This window comes from Rhipicephalus microplus, chromosome X, assembly GCF_043290135.1.
Source record: "Rhipicephalus microplus isolate Deutch F79 chromosome X, USDA_Rmic, whole genome shotgun sequence".
NCBI lineage: Eukaryota > Metazoa > Arthropoda > Arachnida > Ixodida > Ixodidae > Rhipicephalus > Rhipicephalus microplus.
Genome location: NC_134710.1, coordinates 6,230,939 through 6,251,346, shown reverse-complemented (window position 1 = coordinate 6,251,346; position 20,408 = coordinate 6,230,939). Strand labels below are relative to the sequence as shown.

General features: G+C 50.6%; 1 protein-coding gene across 2 annotated transcripts; it reads right to left on the bottom strand.

The window, feature by feature from the left end:
* Positions 1 to 781: 781 nt before the first annotated feature.
* Positions 782 to 20,005, bottom strand: LOC119175554 (protein argonaute-4). Of its 2 annotated transcripts, none has more exons than XM_075881743.1 (8): positions 19,856 to 20,005; positions 12,435 to 12,970; positions 7,230 to 8,033; positions 6,128 to 6,690; positions 3,914 to 4,583; positions 3,286 to 3,513; positions 2,313 to 2,650; positions 782 to 888 (listed from the first exon to the last, which is right to left on the bottom strand). In XM_075881743.1, the coding sequence occupies exons 1-7, from the start codon at positions 19,887 to 19,889 to the stop codon at positions 2,339 to 2,341; spliced, it is 3,147 nt and encodes a 1,048-aa protein (XP_075737858.1). In that variant the 5' UTR covers positions 19,890 to 20,005; the 3' UTR covers positions 782 to 888; positions 2,313 to 2,338. The 2 variants fall into 2 exon arrangements, with proteins under 2 accessions (XP_075737858.1, XP_037282362.2); XM_037426465.2 differs by lacking the exon at positions 19,856 to 20,005 and adding an exon at positions 15,934 to 16,305.
* Between the last annotated feature and the right edge of the window lie 403 nt (positions 20,006 to 20,408).

Sequence of the window (20,408 nt, the reverse complement as noted above, 5' to 3'; positions counted from 1 at the left end):
CGTTTTACCAGGTGCTGGCAAAGCGTATAGGGAACATGATCGACGCCGAAAATGAGCGTTAGTTAATGTTACTCGTCGATGGCTCTTCAATTTGATCATAAAACGTACGGTATGGTACATAGAGTATGTACGATACAATTGAAGTACATACTGTCGTTTTCACTGTCCGCACCTATGGAGATGTTTGCGAAGTTTTTACTGGAACGCCAGGCGTAGCCAGAAAATATTTTCGGCGCGAATGGGGGGGGGTGCATTTTTTATTCTAGTGGGGGCACTTCCTTGAATAGGTATTTTTCACTCTATGCCATTGCGAAATAAAATTTCGGAGTGGGGGCACGGGCCCGGTACCCCTGGCAACGCCCCTGCTTTAACGCCACAATCTCCCCGACATGGCACCGTTTGCCTGGAGCGATTGGCAAGTGGAACACATTTGTGGGGTTTAACGTCCCAAAACTACCATATAATTATGAGAGACGCCGTAGTGGAGGGCTCCGGAAATTTTGACCACCTGAAGTTCTTTAACGTGCACCGAAATCTGAGCAGCACCTCCATCGGAAATGCAGCCGCCGCAGCCGGAAATCGATCTCACGACCTGCGGGTCAGCAGCCGAGCACTTTAGCTACTTGACCACCGCAGCGGGGCGCAAGTGGAACAAGAGTGCAGGTAGGAGTACGAACAAAGACGACAGCAGGTGCAGTAGCCTTTAAAATATTGTACTAAGCATACAAAGAACGAACATTATCAAAAGAACACTCTTTTTATTTTCAACACAGAACAAAGAGACTTGTTGAAGGACAAAAAAAACAAAACCCGCCAAAACGCTCAAGAAAAAAAAGGAGGGGGGCTCCAGATGAACGTCTCGAACGGAGAAGTTCTGAAAAAAAAATCCTGAAAGGAAGCAGGAAAACATGAAATTAATGCATAGTCAAAGTACCCTCTGGCGAAAACGGCGGTGACAAAAATCTTGCCGGCTAAACGCAGTTGGCGATCGACGAATTGTTAATAACACTAAATGCTCAAAGGAAAACATATAGGTCAATCAGCTCCCATCGCAATTTTTACTTCAGATTTTTTTTCTAAGTGCGTTGACGTCCTGATAATAATTCGGCACACGATGCCGTACTACTGGCGAGGTAAAAGGGATCCGAGGAAAGCCTCGCCTTGGTAGCTATCACTCCATTGCGACGAAGTTTCGTCCCAAGATATAGAAATGCCACTTCAATAATAGGCTGATAGACAAGACGTATGCCTGGGTGGATATAGCCACACTCAATCAACGACCGCGGCAGTGACGCCTTCTGTGGGTGTATCTGGGAACCGAAGAGCTACAGACCCGACCAGTTTCAGAAGAGGTGCGCTGTTGAATGCAAGAACGCTCCCAAATCGTTAAGAAACAATCGGGGAGCGTCAGCTTTATTTTCAAATTACGCGCATTAATCCCCGTGCGTGAAGTCAGAAATTTGATATGTGAGGTTTAACATCCCAAAACCATCATATGATTATGACAGACGCCGTAGTGGATAGCTCCGGAAATTTCGAGCACCTGGGGTTCTTTTAACGTGCACCCAAATCTGAGCACACGGGCGTACATTTCCGCCTCCATTGGAAATGCAGCCGCCGCCGCCGGGATTCGATCCCGCGACCTGCGGGTCAGCAGCCGAGTACCTTATCCACTAGACCACCGCGGTGGGGTGAAGTCAAAAATTTCAAAATGTATTTTTCACGCTTTCGCGACATTAGCTTGATGAAGTTTTCCAATCCTTCGTATGCCGGGTCGATGGCGAGACATATTACAATTTTCAATTTTATCGATTGAAAGCTATATTAAACCTAGTAAACACCTTCAGTGTTCATGACGTCGTAGTGCAGAAAAAATAAAGGCAGCGTTTTCATTTCATTCATTTTTTTCCCTAACATTTTTTCGCTTAGTAAGCATCGTGTTGCGGACAAAAGTGGCGTTTTCGGGATTGGAAAATTGTACTATACTAATACGGGGGAATAGTGGATCAGGGAATAAGCCGGGATTACTGGGATATCAGTTGAAATAAGAATAAATGAACATAGACCGGGCACGTAAAGTGCGTAGGCAGGATTAACCACTGGTCAATAACTGGATTCCCAGAGAAGGCAAGCGGATGAGGGAAATACAAAAGTTAGGTGGGCAGATGAGACCAGAAAGATTTGGGATATCAAGTGGAGAGTATCAAGCACAGGACTGAGTTGACCGGCGGAACGTGGGAGAGGCGTTTGTCCTGCAGTGGCCGGCTGATGATGATGATCAATACGGGTAAAAAATCGTAGCGTCCACCAACCTGATCCGGGAACCCGAGGACGACGGTCATACGAAGTACATGGCCGTCTGCAGGTTGTCGAGAACCTTGACGGCCTGCACGTACTGGCTGGTGGTGATCGAGTCGGCCGAGGCGCCGGACGAGTCACTGCTCGAGCTGGAGACGTCAACCTTGCTGATCACGTGGTTCTTGGCGCGGGACGCGGCCAGGTGGGCGTAGTACACCGGAGCCGGGATGCTGACGCTGCGCGAGCAGCGGGCGTACGTGTGGCAGAGGTAGAAGCTGAGCTTCTGCAGGTCGTCCGCCGAGAAGTCGGAGTCGTCCCACACGATGTAGTAGTGGGACGGCTTGCTCGTGCCCTGCGTCGGTGCGTAAAAAAAGGAAATGACAAGATTGCAAAAAGACTCTGGGAAAAGTTGGTCGCGTGTCTGCCTGCTGCGATGCAAAGGTCCTCGTCGAGAGACTACAGTCTTCCGTTTGGAGAGATTGCACGTACGAGATATGGGCACCACCTGGCAGTTATGTCAAGAAACGGAAGTTTCTGTGAAGCGGTAGAGCACTGGCAGAGCTGTGTTATTTTTTTAGCAAAGCGTAATGAATAAAGGAAATAAACGAACTGCTTCATAGTTACGTACTGATGTTGCGCCTCAATCGTGTTACACCTCAACGAAACCAAGATGGCTGGGCGTTCAGCAAGTGGGCATGGAAGTATCACAAGAAAAACTAATAAAACGGTGGTAATTGGGAGACTAACCGCACGAGGTACGTTGTAGGGCGTGAACCTGGGGTTCTTTAAAGCGAACTAAATTGCGTGACCTTGGCCGGGAATCGTTTTGCCCATTATCGTATTGGAGCCTCGGAGTTTGCAGCGCGACACCTTAGAGGCAGCTTAGCTACGACGGAGGGCCTAACCACGACTGTAGCGATTATTGTATACGGTATATCATTTTCTTACTGCGTGGGACTATGCGCACTGATAATCGCGCTCGTATACCTGTATGCCGAAGTGGCTGCACAAGAAGAAATCGAAGTCCAGCGGGTGAGTGACCACGGAGTCGACGGTGGTGCCGGGCGGGACGTTTTTGCACTTGCCGACACCGTCACGGTCGTTGGCAGGCATGAACCGGGTGTGGTGTCGCTTCTGCACGACGATGAAAGTAAGGGCCGGCTCGTACGTCTCGTTGGGAGACATCTCCTGGCAGGCAAGCCGGATGGCGCTCACCTGAGGTTACGCACAGAGAGGGACGACAGACAGGACTGTGAATGGCCGACAGAAAGGTGGGAAAATGAGGGTTTGTTTCCCGGGCTAGATGGTTAAAAGGCTGAAGTCATTCCGATTACACTGCAGAGCAAACAGCAGCCATATCAATTACAAAGATCAGGCCCTGGCATGACGCCGACGACAGCCGTATCGATTACGAAACGAGGGCATGAGGCCAAACAGGCGTGCAAGAAAGCAAATAGAAGCACGAGCACCGTGCAGGCATAAGTATCATGCAGGTGGCAGCCTTATTACGAGTTACACAGTAAATTATGTAATGGGCCAGCTGCAGCCATGTCGATTACGATGCGAAAAGTACCAACGAGCATTGTTTCAGGCGGCCACAGCCACGCGCGCTCACCTCCCGGTTGCGGACCTCCATGAACTGTCCCTCGCTCACTCCGTCCCGATAGAAGATGATGCGCTCAGGCTTGTGTTTGGTGGCCCGGTAAAAGGCCTTGAGCAGTTCCTTCATCATGTCCTTCAGGTCTCTGATTATCTCCACCCGAGACGTGGCCGTCGAGTCCTCCATCTGGACCCGAATAGAAGAGTGGAACCTGGAAGGGATCGAGTCCAGGCTGCCGACGCAGGCGGCGATGGAGGGGCGGTGCTTGTCCCCGGGGGCCGGGTGAGTGACGTCTGCACCGATAATGATGATGGGCTTCAGGAAGATAGCCGGCTTCTCCTGGGACAGGAGGCTGTTGTTGGTGCCGCCCAGCTTGGCGTTCACCTTCTGGCACAGGTTGGTGACCAGCGCCGGGTTGCACTTCTTGACGACGTTGTTGTCCATGACACACTGGGTGCGCAGGCCGATCTCTGTCTCGGCCACCTGCTTGATCTCGGCGTAGTTCGTGCTCTTGGTCAGGACGATGATGACCATCTCGATGTTGGGGACCTTGCGCTGCTCCTCAAGCAGCGTGGTGCGGATTGGCTTGCGGTTCGTGTCGGACGAGCTGATGTCCACCGGCTGCTCGATGCGCATGCCGAGCTCGTTGCCCGTGCGCACCAGCAACTTGACAAAATTGTCCAGACTGCACAAATAGATGGGGATGTATCCCATGATTGGGCGGTGGTTCAAAGCCTCCTTAGCTAGAGGGCAATTACTTGCCATGATTTCGGCTTCCAGAACAATGAAAAAGTTAGCTAGACTGCACGGATCGATGGGGGATTTATCCCAGGATTGGGCGGCGGGTCACTCCCTCTAGATAGTGGAAGTTTCCTGCCATGATTTTGGCCACTAGAACAATTAGAGAACTAGCCGAAAATGCCACCCTTGCTTGATTCCTCTTAATATGGTTGTCAGACAGCAGTGGTTTCATTTCAACACAAGATTCGCGAAAGAATATTTCACATGCCGGAGAAGAGCAATACCATCGGTACAGACAGAGTGCTGCAACACCTCCCCCGGGTCAACTGAGAGTTTTGAAGCGTGCACCGGCTACGAGTGGCAGCGAGAAATCGGCAGAAGCCGACGACATCGTATCTGGCACTTCCGCCGTCAGCAGCACCAAACACTTTTACCACATATACAGTGTTAGTGCCATTCACCACCATTGCATAGTCATGGACCAGCGGGCCTCCAACATGCTATCCTCCACCGAACTTGCATTGAGGTACTGCCCAGCCCTGCTGCGTAGATAATTCCATTTAAAATGACCTAACCAAGTCTTGCAGACGTCTGTGAGTTGCCGTCCTCGCCAGGACTTGAATTACAGATGTGTGTGAAAATTCGCCTTTATAAAAATGGGCCGAATCTGCATGTTAAACTGCAAATGTCGTCAAAGGACGATAGTCATGCACCTGGTAAGACTGCACAAAACGTTTATTTGATGTTCTGCGCAAGAAAATCAGTGAATGGTATTCTGGAGGCGCTGCGTTGAGTGCCTCGAGCGTGTAGCGAAGGCGAACGAGCACATCGAGGCACATTAGACACGAGGCAGTTATCTTCAAAAACGAAGGCATGCGCGCCCGCGGAGAAATATGCGCGCCAGTCTCGGTGGTGATAAGGTGTAGAACGCAAAGCAACGGGTAGGTGCCTCCATCGTGTCGTCGTAGCAAAGCGTTGGAAACACCCTTTTGAGCATCACATTGCACTGTCAGCACAGCGCGATAAACGCTACAGTCTTTAGAGTGACGTGTGTGCCTCTTCTAGTATAAAGGCAGACATACAAAACATTGACAAGTCGTTATGGCGCCTCAGATATGCGCAATAATTACTTCTTATATGACAATCGCATAACTATGAACGCTAAAGCTTGAGCAATATTTGTGGACAGTGCGGATGTGGTTGGCCGTTTGGTGCCGTTTGAGGTATCATTAAGGGCGCACAAACAGACAATTGTACAGACAGACAGACAGACAGACAGACAGACAGACAGACAGACAGACATTAAAATTTTTCCGTCGGAGGTCCCCAAGAAAGACTATCGTCTTTTAAAAAATGGAACTTTCGATGAGCTAATGTCATCGTGACTGGGCAGGCTGAGGGAAGTATGCGGCAGATTTTGAACCACATCCGTATGCTCGCAATTGCAAGTGAGCTTTTAAGGTAAAAGAAAACTACAAAGAAACCTACCTGTCCCGCTGAGCAAAGCGGCTCAGGTTGAGCAGCGTCCAGCGCGTCAGTGAGGCCGCCTTGAAGAAGTGTTTGCCGCGCAGATCCCATGTGCCCTCACGAGGCTTGGTCACAGCGTTGTTCTCGAATACCAGGGAAGGCGGCTCGAGCACCCGTCCTTTCAGCTGAGTCGGCTCGGTGCTGATCTTAATGTTGAACTCGCGCAGGCACTGGTCGTTACTGCCGACCAGGTCCCGGACGGACTGCCGAATCTCGTTGAAGCGCTTGGCCGGAGGCTGAGCGGTTCGCTTGATCATCTCCGAGGTCTGGTTCTCGTCCAATTTCTTCCGGCAGTGCTGGCCTTCGACGATTTCGCACACCTCGAGGGGCAGGTAGACGGGGTGCGCGAGGTTTCCGACCTGAATGCAGGGCAGGTTCGGATAAACTAGGCGGCCATAGCGGTTCTGGAAATAGTCGGCCACCGAGCAACGGGAGCCGTCCTCCATGTCGAATAACAGCCTCTTGGCGGGCTCCTTGGTGACCCGGACTACCTTGTACTTCCGAGGGTAGGGCAGGTGGGTCACCTAATGAGTAGTAATTGAGTACAAGAAACGCAAAAGGGGACCACACCATGTCGCCATGCTGGTTATTTTTGTTTATGGGCTTGAAAACAATCATGCCAAAATCACGCTTTCAACGAATTTAAGCAGAGTCACTGAGGACGTCACGAATGTTGGTCAAATAGCTGGAATATAGTGGCGTCAAGTTGCCATTACATAGCTAGACCTTGCTCTACAGCATTTTCACCGACATCTGCCTACAACAAATCTTAAGTCTTTTTTTAAATTACGTAACAACTGTAGATTCTGCATACTGCCACTGGAAAAAGCAAAGCTCGTAGGTACCATTTCTACATATTGTAAAAGCATATTCGTAGAATATCCCAGTTCCTCTGAGGCTTTGGATATCCATCTATACCCATTCATCGATAACCATTCATCATTATGCTTCTGTTATTTACACATCTACTCGATATCTACCTCGAAAATGGGAGAAAACACGACAGTGGGGTCAAAATCTCCTTGACCACCCACAAGCTCCATTAATACAGCGGTGTACTCACCTTGATACGCAGACCCTTGAGTTCCTTGTTGAGACGAACATTCTGAAAGTCCCGGAGGTCGCGGAAGTCGGCCGCGGTCATCTCGCGGCGTCCGTCGCTCAAGATCTTGCACATGAACGATATGACCGGCTGCGGCTCGTAGAACGCGGTGGCCGACATGTCCACGTTCAGCATGGGCTTCCACTGAGCCGGTCGCACGCTGGTGTAGTAGCCGAACCACACTTCGCGACCGCCACCCAGAGAGTGCGCCTGGTTCGGAAGCGGCGGCTTGAAGAAGGACCGGCCGACGGGAGTCAATCTGATGGAAGGGCCGTGACGCAGGACAATGTCGACGGCTTGCAGGACCTCCTGCGGGACAGTGTTGACCTTGTTCTCGAAGACTGCGTGCAGGGCGTCCAGGTTCACGGTGGCCGCGTACTGGATCTTGACGACAAACTTCTGCACCCTCTGGTCTTCCTCGAGCTCTACCGCGAAGGTCCGCTCGCGAAACTTGAGCTCCCGACGCGTGTACAGGTTCTTTCGGCCGTCAAATGCCGGCACGCAGTTGCTCAAGTCTAGGCGGTACTTCTTGACTAGCTGTTCGATGACAAGTCTATTGATCTTTGTGCTAATGCAGCGGTACTTGCGCTTCTCGGGTATCTTCGCCTCTTTGTTGTTCTCGGAGAAGATCTCCACGTCATAGTGATACACGTTGCCCGCCGGAATCTCGACGGAAAAGTGGTTGGCCATGAGCTGGATGGGGCGGCCGAGCTTTCCCTGGGCGGGTCGACGCGGGAAGTGGGACGGTAGTGTCTTCTGGATCTCCTGCGGGATCGTCAGACGACGCGAGCGACGGAAGTTTGTAGTGACCGGCATGCATACGATTACTTTGCAAATAAGCGAGCAGTGCACGTGGTCGCCGACAGGATATTCTCGTGGGGGGGGGGGTGCAATCCAGTCAGCATATCAGATGGTGGAGGGGATCTTGCGTGAGGGCAAGTGCTGGGTGAGGCTTGTGGGGGTGCTGACATCCCCCCCCCTGTAAAGTTTTCTGCGCCGCGTGGCACACGTGTCTCGCCCCAAGGCTTTATTTCGGTGGTGACCACCGCCGGGCGATAAATGGCGTTGTGTTCGCTTTGAGTACCACTGTTGGTAGAGTGGTAGCGCCGGCGGTGGCCCCTGGCGGAAGGCAGGCCTTGGTGGTGGGCGAGAGTTGAGCGAGCCTCTTCTGCGCGTGGCGGCTGCCGCGAACGGTTGTCTGTAGCGTGGGTCCCCGGTGCTCGGCAACGCGGGCTTCGCGCCGGGGTCCCACGTGGAAAGTCAGGCGTTGGCGATGCCACCTTGGGTATGTGTTAGTGTGTGTTTATCATGTTATTGTGTGTTTAGTGTGTCACTGCGTTATGTTGTTTGTATGGTAGCGTGTTAATCAAAATTGATGTATATTCGGCGGACGATATCGTTGTCTAAATTAGTTAATAAATGTATGCATGTTGGGTGCTGTACCGACCGCGTCTGCGGTGTCCGTTCACTCCAAGAGCGTGGCGTGGCGATGCGCTCGTTCACCTCGCGGAGACCCCACACCGGCTGCCCAACGTGGAGCTCTTGGAGTATCGGATGACAGTTTTTGCGGTTCGATACAGGGATTTTGTTAGAGCCGGAGTAGAGTAGGCTTAGGGGGGCTTCTTTGCTAGCGTCGGTGGTGTGCTTTGTTGAGAAGCGAGGAGATTGGTTTTGTAACGTGTTGGAATTTGTCGGCAGGTTGACTTTCTATTTATTTTTTTTTGCTCGCAAGTGTTGATATATTGTGTTGTTGTTAGTTTTCAAAAACGTTGTTGAATTAGGACGGGAGCCATGCGGTCCGCATCCTGGGGTGAGCAAGGACTAGAGCACGTGGTTTGTAGGCCAGGCCCGAAGCGAGTGAGTACGGAAGCCTCGTGGGTGGTCCGATTTTCTGTAAATAGCTTCTTCTATATTTTTGGGCTCAGGGAGCCGGGCGTCGTTGCTGTCTGGTATTGCGGCTCGAGGCCGAGGCGTCGTGACACCGCCCGGGGCGGTGGACGCCGATCGCTCGGTAAGCTGCTGTGTGTGGCGAGCGATAGGGCAACTTCACAGAGTGGACGTCTCCTCGCGGCTGCCTCTTTTGCGCCTAGGCTGGGTGCTGGGTGGATGCCGGTTGTTGCCGAGCGACTCATTAGGCCTAATGCTCTGCGCAGCCGCCTGTCGCACGTGGCACAACTAGGTGAATCGTGGCGTTGAGGTGTTGCGCTCTGCTTCCCTCACTTTTTTTTTCTTGTGAGCACGAGTTAGGAAAAGTGATTTTTGTTTTATTTTGATGGGCGTCTCGGCCGCCACCGATGTATTAGCTAGCAGTACTGACCAACGTACCACGTGGGCGAAAAGCTCGAAGCTCCCTTTCCGAGGACCTGCTCGATTGTTTTCTTTCAATTTTGTTGTTGTTGTTATTGATGTATTCAGCGGGGAGGGATGTCATTCACGGCCGGCTGTCCTGCACAATTTCAGCGTCGCTGGCCAGGAATGCGGTCCTGAGGTCAGGAGATGGAGATGCCTGGGACCTGCGCAACTGCCTGCAGTCCGGCGCCCGGGCGAGTGCTGGTCGCAATTGGAAGACGTGTTGGCATTAGCGACGGATCGTCGCGCCGACGGCAACGTTGCTGTTGCGGGGCTGGTACTGAGGTCAAACCTAGCCGGACAGTGCAGCAGTGTCGACCAGTGGTGGTGTCGTGGTGCAAGGACATTATGGTCGTGCGATATCATTTTTTTTGTTAAAGCTTGTGTAGCTAATTTTTGATTTCGGGATATGGTTTGATTTAAAGTTAGGGGAATGTGGGCGTGCTGACACCCCCCCCCCTGTAAAGTTGTCTGCGCCGCGTGGCGCACGTGTCTCGCCCCAAGGCTTTATTTCGGTGGTGACCACCGCCGGGCGATAGATGACGTTGTTTCACTGTGAGTACCGCTGTTGGTAGAGTGGTAGCGCCGGCGGTGGCCCCTGGCGGAAGGCGGGCCTTGGTGGTGGGCGAGAGTTGAGCGAGCCTCTTTTGCGCGTGGCGGCTGCCGCCAACGGTTGTCTGTAGCGTGGGTTCCCGGTGCTCGGCACCGCGGGCTTCGCGCCGGGGTCCCACGTGGAAAGTCTGGCGTTGGCGACGCTGCCTTGGGTATGTGTTAGTGTGTGTTTATCATGTTATTGCGTGTTTAGTGTGTCACTGCGTTATGTTGTTTGTATGGTAGCGTGTTAATCAATATCGTCGTCTAAATTAGTTAATAAATGTGTGCATGTTGGGTGTTTTGAACCGACCGCGTCTGCGGCGTCCGTTCACTCCAAGAGCGTGCCGTGGTGATGCGCTCGTTCGCCTCGCGGAAACCCCACAGGCTTGAGGGGGGACAAGTTCCCCTTTTTCACCAACCCTGTCCTGCCAACGCGCATGGCACTACATTATAAACAGGGCGTGGGCGTAACATAACTTACTTGCCCCCCGCTATCCCTTCATGCTTAGGTTCCTACCGGCAACATTTTGCTTCTGGAACGATAATCTGGACTAATTGCCGTTGATCGCGCAGCCGGTGTAGGCCTCCATTTTCTTCATAACTTGGAAGATTTACACTGTATGTCTAAGTGCATTTGCCAGGCATCTTTCAGCGGACGCAACGCACCTTTCACCTCCAGTCCGAACCGCCATCGTTATTGAGCGGTGCACTCCTAAACCAGGTGCTACCAATGCGTTAGAACGAACATGACTGCCGAAAACGAGCGTTAGCCAGCGACGTTCATCGATAGCTTTGATCGATGGTTTTCAGTACTTATACCCGAAGAAGGAAAATCTAGTGACCTTAGTCGGGACGAGCGTAGAGAAAGCAATGGCAGCACACAACAAATCTCGGTAACACACTTAAAAGACAGTTTTTGTAGCGATATATTCGCCAGGCAGTGAACTCCTTTAAAGGGGTCCCGCAACACCTTTTCAAGAAGCCATAAAACGGACTCTTTAAAGGATCTTATTGCCTCACGAGTTCACCACCGCACAAATTTTCAAAATTCTCACAGTTCGAGCGGACATTTATTGCACGGTGCGATCAGCAATTTCTCATCTCTCGTCCCGATAAAAGCGCTCACAAGTTCCGTGCAGAAAGTCAACGCTATGTGCGATTGTCGAGCGCAGATTCTTGCGAATCCAAAAGTAGCGCCCACGTTCTGAACCCGTTGTGTGTCCTCACGAACTTTAGAAGTGGTCATCTCAGAAGAATTTTACTTGAAGGCTTTCTTGCGTTTTGGAACTGCGAGCTGCCTAGTGATTTTGGCCCAATTTAATGTGACTCTATGATACCGGAAAAATAATTCTCCCTTCCGGGTATGGTAAGCTGAAAATGGCGGAAGAAATTACGCAATTGTGCCTCGTACGGATGAAGTTTTCATCTCTAAGTTACAAAGGCTCCACGGCACCACCGAATAACCATCATTGAGTGCGAAAAACATGGCTTTAATGCCGCAAGGAGTTGTCGCCCACATAAAATTTATCAAGCAGCTGCGCTTCTATTTGCTTTAGATTCATGTCCTTAAGCTTCAACACACAGAGTGCGTGCTGATTCGGCACCGTCTTTGAGAGCCACGCTAAACCAATTTCGTAGGCTTAGCGTGTCGCGATGGGTGCTTACAATATAAACCTCGGGGTGCATACAATACGCATTTGTTAGCTTTTCCTAATCCTCGATAGTCCGCACTATCTTAAAGATATCCGATTGAGGACACGTTATTTGGTTTCACGCTACGAGAAGAAAAAGTTTTTGGTTAGTTTCAATACTTAGGCATTAGGGCAATTCTTACTTTCTTTCCCATCCCATTAAATTTTGGTGCACAAAATAAGATCGCAGTTGAGAGCTTTAGAATACCGTACGCAAAGCTTGCGGGCGTAGTTTTAGCCTTTGTCACAGAACGGGAGCCTACACGAGGTGATCGTATGCGACGCAGCGCAAGCGCAATACATTGCGTTGTTCTTAGAACTATCTAATAAGATTAGAGTTCCTTTGCTACAGTACTATTACGAAACTATACTTACCTGTAGACGGAGCTCATGTGGTTAATCTATTCTCATCTGTAGCTTGCGACGCGAATGCAAAGCTTTGCGTAGCGCTGTTCTACAACTCTCAATGCACTTGCAGTTTCACCAGCGGCAGACTTCTTTCTGGGGATAGCTATTACAAAACTATGCTCACTTGTAGGCGGAGCTCGTCGCTGGACCTCTGCCTGGGTCCGCATATGCCATTTGAGAGCATGTCACCGGGCACCTGGGGCAGTGGCGGGGAGTCATGTATCGACCCCTCCTCAGTGGGAGGCACGCAGCAGGGCCCGTTGGCTGTGGCGCCAACGACAACGCCGTGGGTCACGCCGTTCATGGCCAGTGTAGGCGGCACAATAGCAGCAGCCGTGGCGTTAGGCTGGAGCTGCGCTGAGAACGGCGGCACTGCCGCCACGACACCGACCTTCTTCGAGATGACTTGTGCAAACGATGGCTGAGTGGGGGCGCCGTTAGCGTAGTGGCCCTGTCCGTTGGCGTGGGGGACCCGTCCGTTGGCGTTGGGGACCCGTCCGTTGGCGTGGGAAACCTGTCCGTTGTCGTGGGGGACCTGGCCGTTGGCGTGGGGGACCTGGCCGTTGGCGTGGGGGACCTGGCCGTTGGTGGCTCCTGCCACCGAGACGACCGCCGGTCGCCCCACGGTGCGAAGCTCGGAGGCGGTGCACTCCGCAGCCACTGCAAGAAACACCAATTGTTTTTCCACTTATGAAGTCATCGCACTTAAAGGCAGAAAAAAAGTTGGACACTGAAATCTTATAAGAATACGTGCAAACTTTCACAAGCGCGGCTGTGAACTGCGAGTTGTGTGTTTCTTAGCTTTAATCTACGTCATAACGATTCCGCGTGGCGTGTGAGTGGCCAAACTTTTAAAAATAAGGTTGGCACCTACGTCCACTGCAGCCCTACGGCCTCTTTCCCAGTAATTGGCGGAGAGTACGGGAGGGGGGCTTGGAGGTCGGGCATCCACCGGGCTGCATCATGAAAAGCAAAGCCCCATCCCCGCCACCCCCTCACATGCGCCCGGGGTATATTTTCAGACTGGCTTAGGCTTTCATCCTACGCAACAGCACTGTTGGCCACCCTGTCGTGAAGGTATTCTAGAGGGAACTTTTTATGCCCGTTCCTTTTCCTTTCATGATACTGAAATCGGAATTGTAGAGCAGCGATAAAAAGGTAGCCTGGCGCAGTGGTCCCTTTGAGGACGAAGTCGCAGGATGACGAAAATTGGGGCATTTGATCGGCTGTTGTGCAAAAGAGGTACGGGATTTATACGTAGGCATCAAAAAATGATTTTTTATTTAACGGATATCTATCATCGGTTTGATACTTTGAATAGGTTTTTCTCCCTTTCCCGCTTTATCTATCTATCTATGTATCTATCTACCTATCTATCTATGGAAATACGCCCCGTTCCCACCGGGAATATGACAACTCTCCGTTTATGCTCCCAATGCTCCTCGATTACACGCGATGCTGAGCAGGTTAATCCCGGCTGCGGCAAGAATGTACACGAAAGCTTCTCATCCGTTCCTCTGGCTTAGTGTCTTACGACCCCCGCGCATGTTTACTTTTCGGGATTCCCACAGGGCCCGAGCTATTTTTTTATCTATTTGTGCTGTGGTGTCACTAGCACTTGTTTGTGTTCCTCCAGCAGCTACACCACATCGTAATACCGCCATCCCCATTGCTTCGCAATGGGATGGCAGCTCGGCCTTTCCTCCACAAGCATCTATTACTTATACCGGCGTCACTGGTCACGATCGAAACTAATTTCACTATCGCGATCGGCTGTGTTACGCAAGCTGCAGACAGGAGCCAGTGAGTGTTGGGAAATTTTATCCTGATCGAGTTCTATCACCATCAGCACTGCACAGTCGGCATTATATTGCTTTGCGGGCTCTGGAAGTAAAAAGACACCATAATTACGTTAATAACAGACAAAGATAGGTGACAGGGTCGGCTCCAGGATTTCTTTTTGGTTTGTAGGGTACCCTGGGTCGAGAGGTTTGCTTGCTTTTTGGGGGGGGAGGGGCGAGAAGCCGGCAGAACTTTGGGAAGCCCCAGTCCTTCCTCTACCCCCCCCCCCCTGTCACCCCCGCTGGCACCGTCTTTGATAGGCAAACGTAACCGACAAATAATTGGTCATCAGTGCGGCCAGTGTCCTCTTCTTTGGGTAGTATAGGTAAAAAGGCTTCGGCTGAAGGGAGGGCGGAGAGACAAATCATTGATGGTGAAGAAATCGAAAGAGCAGCCTCCAATTCGCTACCTACGCAAGGGTCAAGAGAAAGGTTGAGGAAATATAGGTGGTGTTCGCGACTCTGCGAGAGTCGTCGTGTCCCGATCAACGAATTCATGCTCCCGAGTTTGCTTTAAAGGCCTATCTACACGCTATCCACGCAGCTGCCGCACCGCAAGTGTCGGGGACACCTGCCGCACGCACAAGCGGAGGGCGTCGCCGATACACTGTTCCGCCCACCACTTGGGTGCGTCAGGTGTCCCGCCACGTGCGGGCACAGCTAGGCCGCTCATGCAGCAGCCCGATTTGGATGACCTATATCATCAAAAATGATAATCGGGCAACATCTACAAGAGAGGATCGGAATCGCCTTCATAAAACTGACATCTGCTGTGTGGTGTACGAAAGAACCCGGGCAGTATCAGTTGTAGTGACTGAGGACATTAAATGTCCAGGTCAGGTTCACTGAAGCATATGCATTGGAACATAGGCACGACCTGTGGTGTTCTTGCCATCTACCGCTACAGCGGGGACGACATGTAAATGCAGACGCGACATTGGTGATCTACGGGTTTTCCATACTGGGACTTATAAGTGAGCCGCGATAACTGTAAAATAAGGTATACAAGACTAGCGACGAACTCGGGAGACAGATTTTGGTATAACTGGATCTGGCTAACTAGGCCCCATCTGGGCAGGGTTCGGCAGCTCGAGCCACTCACTCAGACTCGCACCCCGGAGGATATCGCCCAATGGGAGACCACCCCGGAAATGGGGTCGTCCTCATGGAACACGCTACGGCCAACGGGGAAGCGCCTCTATTGTCGAGTGGCACCCGAGGGTCAAGCACTGGGCGCCCGATAGCGCAACGTGCGGCGCGGAAAACCGCAATACGATCGAGGATACGCCTTCACGGTCCAAGTTGCCTTCGTGCTGTCCATCGATTTTAAGCAAACATAGGCGAAAACACCACACGCAGAATGGTAGCCTTCTGTCGATCCCCGGCAAGCTGGGAAGCCTCGACCCCTCCCGGCCGATCAAAGCGAGTGACTCAGTCCCTGTCCTAACCACGCCCTTCCGGAACCTATCGCGAGTCTTTCTAGCGACGATACACGACCGTCGCGTTTTCCCTCAACTCGATGCACATACCTCCAATGCCCTCACTCGCACACAAACGTACGACGCTCGGGAGCGTTGTGCAGACGTCATGGCGACGGCGAAAAATTCACGTGAGCGTGATAATCTAAGCCGCCTTTTGTCACAGCGCAACAGTGCATACGCCGCTCTTCTCTATCGGAAATACAGAGAAATGTCTTGACCTCGTAAACATTCGTACTAGTAACCCCGAATGCCCCAGACACCACTAACAAATGCGGATCGCCATCGAACAAAAAGAGCTTACCTCTGCCACGTCCACGAGGCTGTCTCTGAAGCAGTACGGCCTCCATCGGGATCAAAGACCGTGTTTGCGACGCCAATTTACGACGAAAGGTAGGGGGACAACTGCCTTCGGGACCGTTCGGTGGGTGGGGGCGGCTGCCGGTGGAGTGTAGCGTGCCAGCGAGGGACCTGCTGGCACCGGTTGCGAACGAGCTCCTTCTGGACTGGGCTGAGGCTCAAGCCACGCACTTATGCTCGCAACCCAGGGGTGGGGTTGGGGGCGATCGACCAATGGGAAAACGCCAAGGGATAAGCGTGCTTTTGAGGCAGACGCTACAGCCAATGGGAAAGCGGCTCCATTGTTCAGTGGCACTCGTGAGGCGTAGCCACGCACCGCGCGCTCGATCACACAAGGCACCGCAGAGCGCCACGAGAGCACGGATGATCACGTGGTGATGATGATGATGATGATTCCACAGCCATGGCTCGTACCCACTGAGGGGGATCGGCCAAGAATCGATGACTCAAGTAAGATTTTTTAATATTAAAACCACCCACCAGAAAAAAAGAAAGAAAAAAGAAAAGACACCCTAGGCAGAATGAAAGGAGTGCAATAGTTGTTTGTCACTCGTTCAGATAAGACATTTATTCATTACCTTGAATAGGAATCAGCATGGTTAAACAGTGCTCTTGTGTATGTTAAAATTTTTTTGCACAAATATTAATCACGCAATTAAAAGCTTGATTCTTTTATTTTCATTAAGGTACTTGCAAACTGTATAGAAAACGTTCTTGTGGCTGAAGCCCAGATCGCAAGCACCAAAGGAAAGTATTTTTTCTATAGTTAAATTCAGCCCCAGGCTAGCGAATGGGAGGTCACGTGGATGGAGGGTTCTTCGTTGTCATCGTTGCATGCATTTAGTTGGGTAAAACTACAACGTAAACTTTCCGTAGAGATATCAAAAAAAGTCCTTGACTACAAGGCCATTCCCCTGCAATGCGTATGAGCCATGGCCACTGAACCACCTCCGAGAACCTATGACTGTGAACACAGTGAACCATTATCACTGAATCAAATACAGACAGACAGACAGACAGACAGACAGACAGACAGACAGACATATGGACGGGTGGACAGATAGTCAGATGGGCGGAATCACAGACAGACAGACAGACAGACAGACAGACAGACAGACAGACAGACAGACAGACAGACAGACAGACAGAGGGACGGGTGGACAGATAGACAGATGGGCGGACACACAGGCAGACAGACAGATGGGCGGGTGGACAGACAGACAGACAGACAGACAGACAGACAGATGGGCGGGCGGACAGACAGACAGTTGAACACCACATATCGATCAATCAAACAGACAGATAGACGAGCAAAGGATTCACGGTTTACCGATAAAATGGTCCGAAGCTTCGCCCCACTCATCATCATTCACTCCGTGGATATGCTGTAATTTTTAAGAAGACGCCTTCATCTGGCACCAGATGCAAAGCTGCTGGCATACAAAATGCTTGTTATACCATGCGTTGAAGTACGCATATATTGCTTGCTTTTCGTATGCAAAGGAACTCATCGCAAGGATTGAAGAGGTGCAGAGAAAGGCAGCGAGGTTTTTTAATAAATACAAGATAATGAATTCTCTCACTGAGTTACTAAATAGAGCTCATGTATTAACACTACAAGCAAGACTAACATTTTTTAGGGGCAAAGCTCCTTAGGGCGTGGGCTGTGCGTCCCCTGTATGTAGCCACCTCTAGTTTAGTTCTTGTAGTGTTTACTAGATGGTGGTACTTGTAGCTGATGATGAAAAGATGCAAGATGTTATAAACTAGAAAGCGGTACTTGTAGTTGATGAAAGACGCGAGATCTTATAAAATAGGAATGATGTCACATATGGCGCGTGTCATTGCTTGAAGGCAATCGTTCGATTTAGTGCGGTGACGTACGCTAGGGGGAGCGATGTAATAAAATCGAGTGGGCAAAATGTACAGAGGATTCATGGTTTACCAGGTTTACCTCCGGAGCTTCGCCCACTCATCATCATTCACTTCGTGGATATGGCGGCACTTTTTTGTTTCAATCAATTCGTGGTAACAAACATCGACACGTCAAAGCTAATTTCTTTCAGTCGTGCTATAGCTTGACACGATACAGGCCCTCACAAAAACTAATTGAACACTTTTGTAATTCAAATTGATTCTCACTTCCCCCAAAATATAAGAGAACGGAACCATCTGAGTCATCCATGGTTATTATACATCGTCTATACATGATAGAATCATATGTACATGCTAAGGAGTTTCTGTGAACTCAATTGTTTTCTTTTCTTTCTTTTTTTGTATCTTATTTATTGATTTCCTTACAACTTGCATTATGTATGCCCTCCCTGCAATTATGTGCGCTAGAGAGATCGGCAGTATTGATAAATAAATAAATAAATAAACAAAATCGCACAACACCGAGCGCAACAAACAGTGTCGTGACTAAAATCACGTAACAGCACGGGCAACAACTAATCCCGAGACAAATATCACGTAACATTACACGCAACTATAGTCCCGTTACCAATTTAACACCACGCGCAATCAGTCAAGCAGCTAAAACAATTATTACTACACAGCATGTAGTGCCGGGCCGTGACTAAAGTCACGTTACACTACAAACAAGAACTATAGTCCTGTTATTAAAAACGCGCAACGCCAAGCGCAACAAGTGGTCTGGTCTCGTGACTGAAATCACGCCTAACACTATACGCAACTACTCCCGTAATCGAGTTAACACCGCGTGTAACTAGTTGCGTGACAAACCGCCTATAACATGACGTGCAAGAACCACAGTATACCGTGACAAAAATAACCAACTCATCAGGCTCCAGTAAGCAACTAACCCACCAGCAGGTCTGGTAACACGTACTAACTAGTAAGGTGGGAAACTGGCACAACTATGCTAATAAAGGATCGATATACCTCAAGTCCCGTCTGAACAGGCAAAACTCGGAACACGTTTACCTTGCAACGCTTGCACGGAAAGCGGGAAACTAAACAAAGAAAATAACGAGAAAGCTATAGAACCTGACGTCAAACGATTAAACCTAAACGGCAGCAGAACATCCTACGAGTCAATCATGCTTAATCATATCAACGAAGGACTAAATCCCTAACCAGCAAGCGCCGCCTGGTTCGCATAATTATATGAATGACGCGCCTCCTCATCGAAAACCAGCGAGACTCCCTGAACCAGGGTAAATCAGCGAAACTCCGCAAGCAAAACAACGAACTAAAAAAAAAAGAACGATTGACCATATCGCAGTTTTCGAGACGTAAATCCTCAACAATTAAAAGCGATTAGCATAGATCGAGAACACGACACTGTTTGTGACAGCTCTGCAGCGCAAAATGGAACGGCTATAAAGCCACGCGCGGCGAAAGAAAAAGAAGACGCTGTGTGCGTTTCATTCCTTTAAAAAACAAACACTCGGGCTACCCCCTTCTTTCTTGCGGAGTGTCGGTCGCGTATGGTAATTGAGTTCTGAAAAGAAAAGCAGTCAGTGGAGTTCTCTGAACAGAACACGAATCGAAAGCGAGAGCGAAAGTGTTACAGCACGTTACCTGGGCTTTGCCTTCGAAGAAGAACAGGTTCCAAGGGGCGCTACGCTTTCCAAATTTTTTCCGCGGGATTTCAGATAAAGAATTGAAAAGGTGGCGTCGTTCGAACACGGACGCGAGTGAAGTCGATGCACCAAAACAGCATTTTCGGGCTCTCGACTTCTCTCTCGTGTTCGCATGCCCCGTCGCGAACATGAATGCCCACTAACTAGACCAACTCTTATGCGAAAGACAGAAGGCCCTCGCGAAAGAGATAGCGCGGGGAACTTGTATGTAAACACGGGAAAGATAGCGCGTAAAAGGAGAAAATGTACGACACTCACTGCGGGGTCGCATCACGGCAACTTTCCTTGTCATGCTGTTCGTCTTCCTAGACTTGTAGTGCGAATGTACTACGGCTCGGGCTACGCTGTCCAAGAAAACGTGAGCCGGTGCTTTTCGTCGTCGTCTGTTCGTGTGCACTTGGCGATGGCAGAAGATCGAGTGGCCACTCCAATCCCACAGGTGTAGTTAGGGTAGACCTGCCGACACGCCGGAGCCCAATAACGACGAGACCGCCTGGTAACAACAGCGAGCCACAAATTAAACGTTGCCAGCTCCGACACCCTTTTTTTGTCCTGCTAACGTCTGCTGGCTTTGTTCGTGGAGCTCGTCAATTGGTTCGGCACTGATCACGTGACCACAAGGTGCGAGCCTCATTGGCTTGCCACAACCAAGGGGTACGCGTGCGCTTTCGTGTGTGTGCGGGGGGGGGGGGGGGGGGGCGTGCCGGCATGGAACTGCACGAGGAACCGAAACTAGCAGTGTCGCCATGTTGGCGCAGGAGGTGTTGGAAAACGTCGATGCTAATAAAAATCCTTAAATTCAGGGCTTTAA

Coding starts and splice junctions, on each gene's coding strand:
- LOC119175554 (XM_037426465.2), bottom strand. CDS start 15,979: ATGGAGGCCGTACTGCTTCAGAGACAGCCTCGTGGACGTGGCAGAG. Junction 12,971..15,933: donor GCCTCGTGGACGTGGCAGAG/GTAAGCTCTTTT, acceptor TGTTTCTTGCAG/TGGCTGCGGAGTGCACCGCC. Junction 3,514..3,913: donor TGGAGGTCCGCAACCGGGAG/GTGAGCGCGCGT, acceptor GCGTAACCTCAG/GTGAGCGCCATCCGGCTTGC.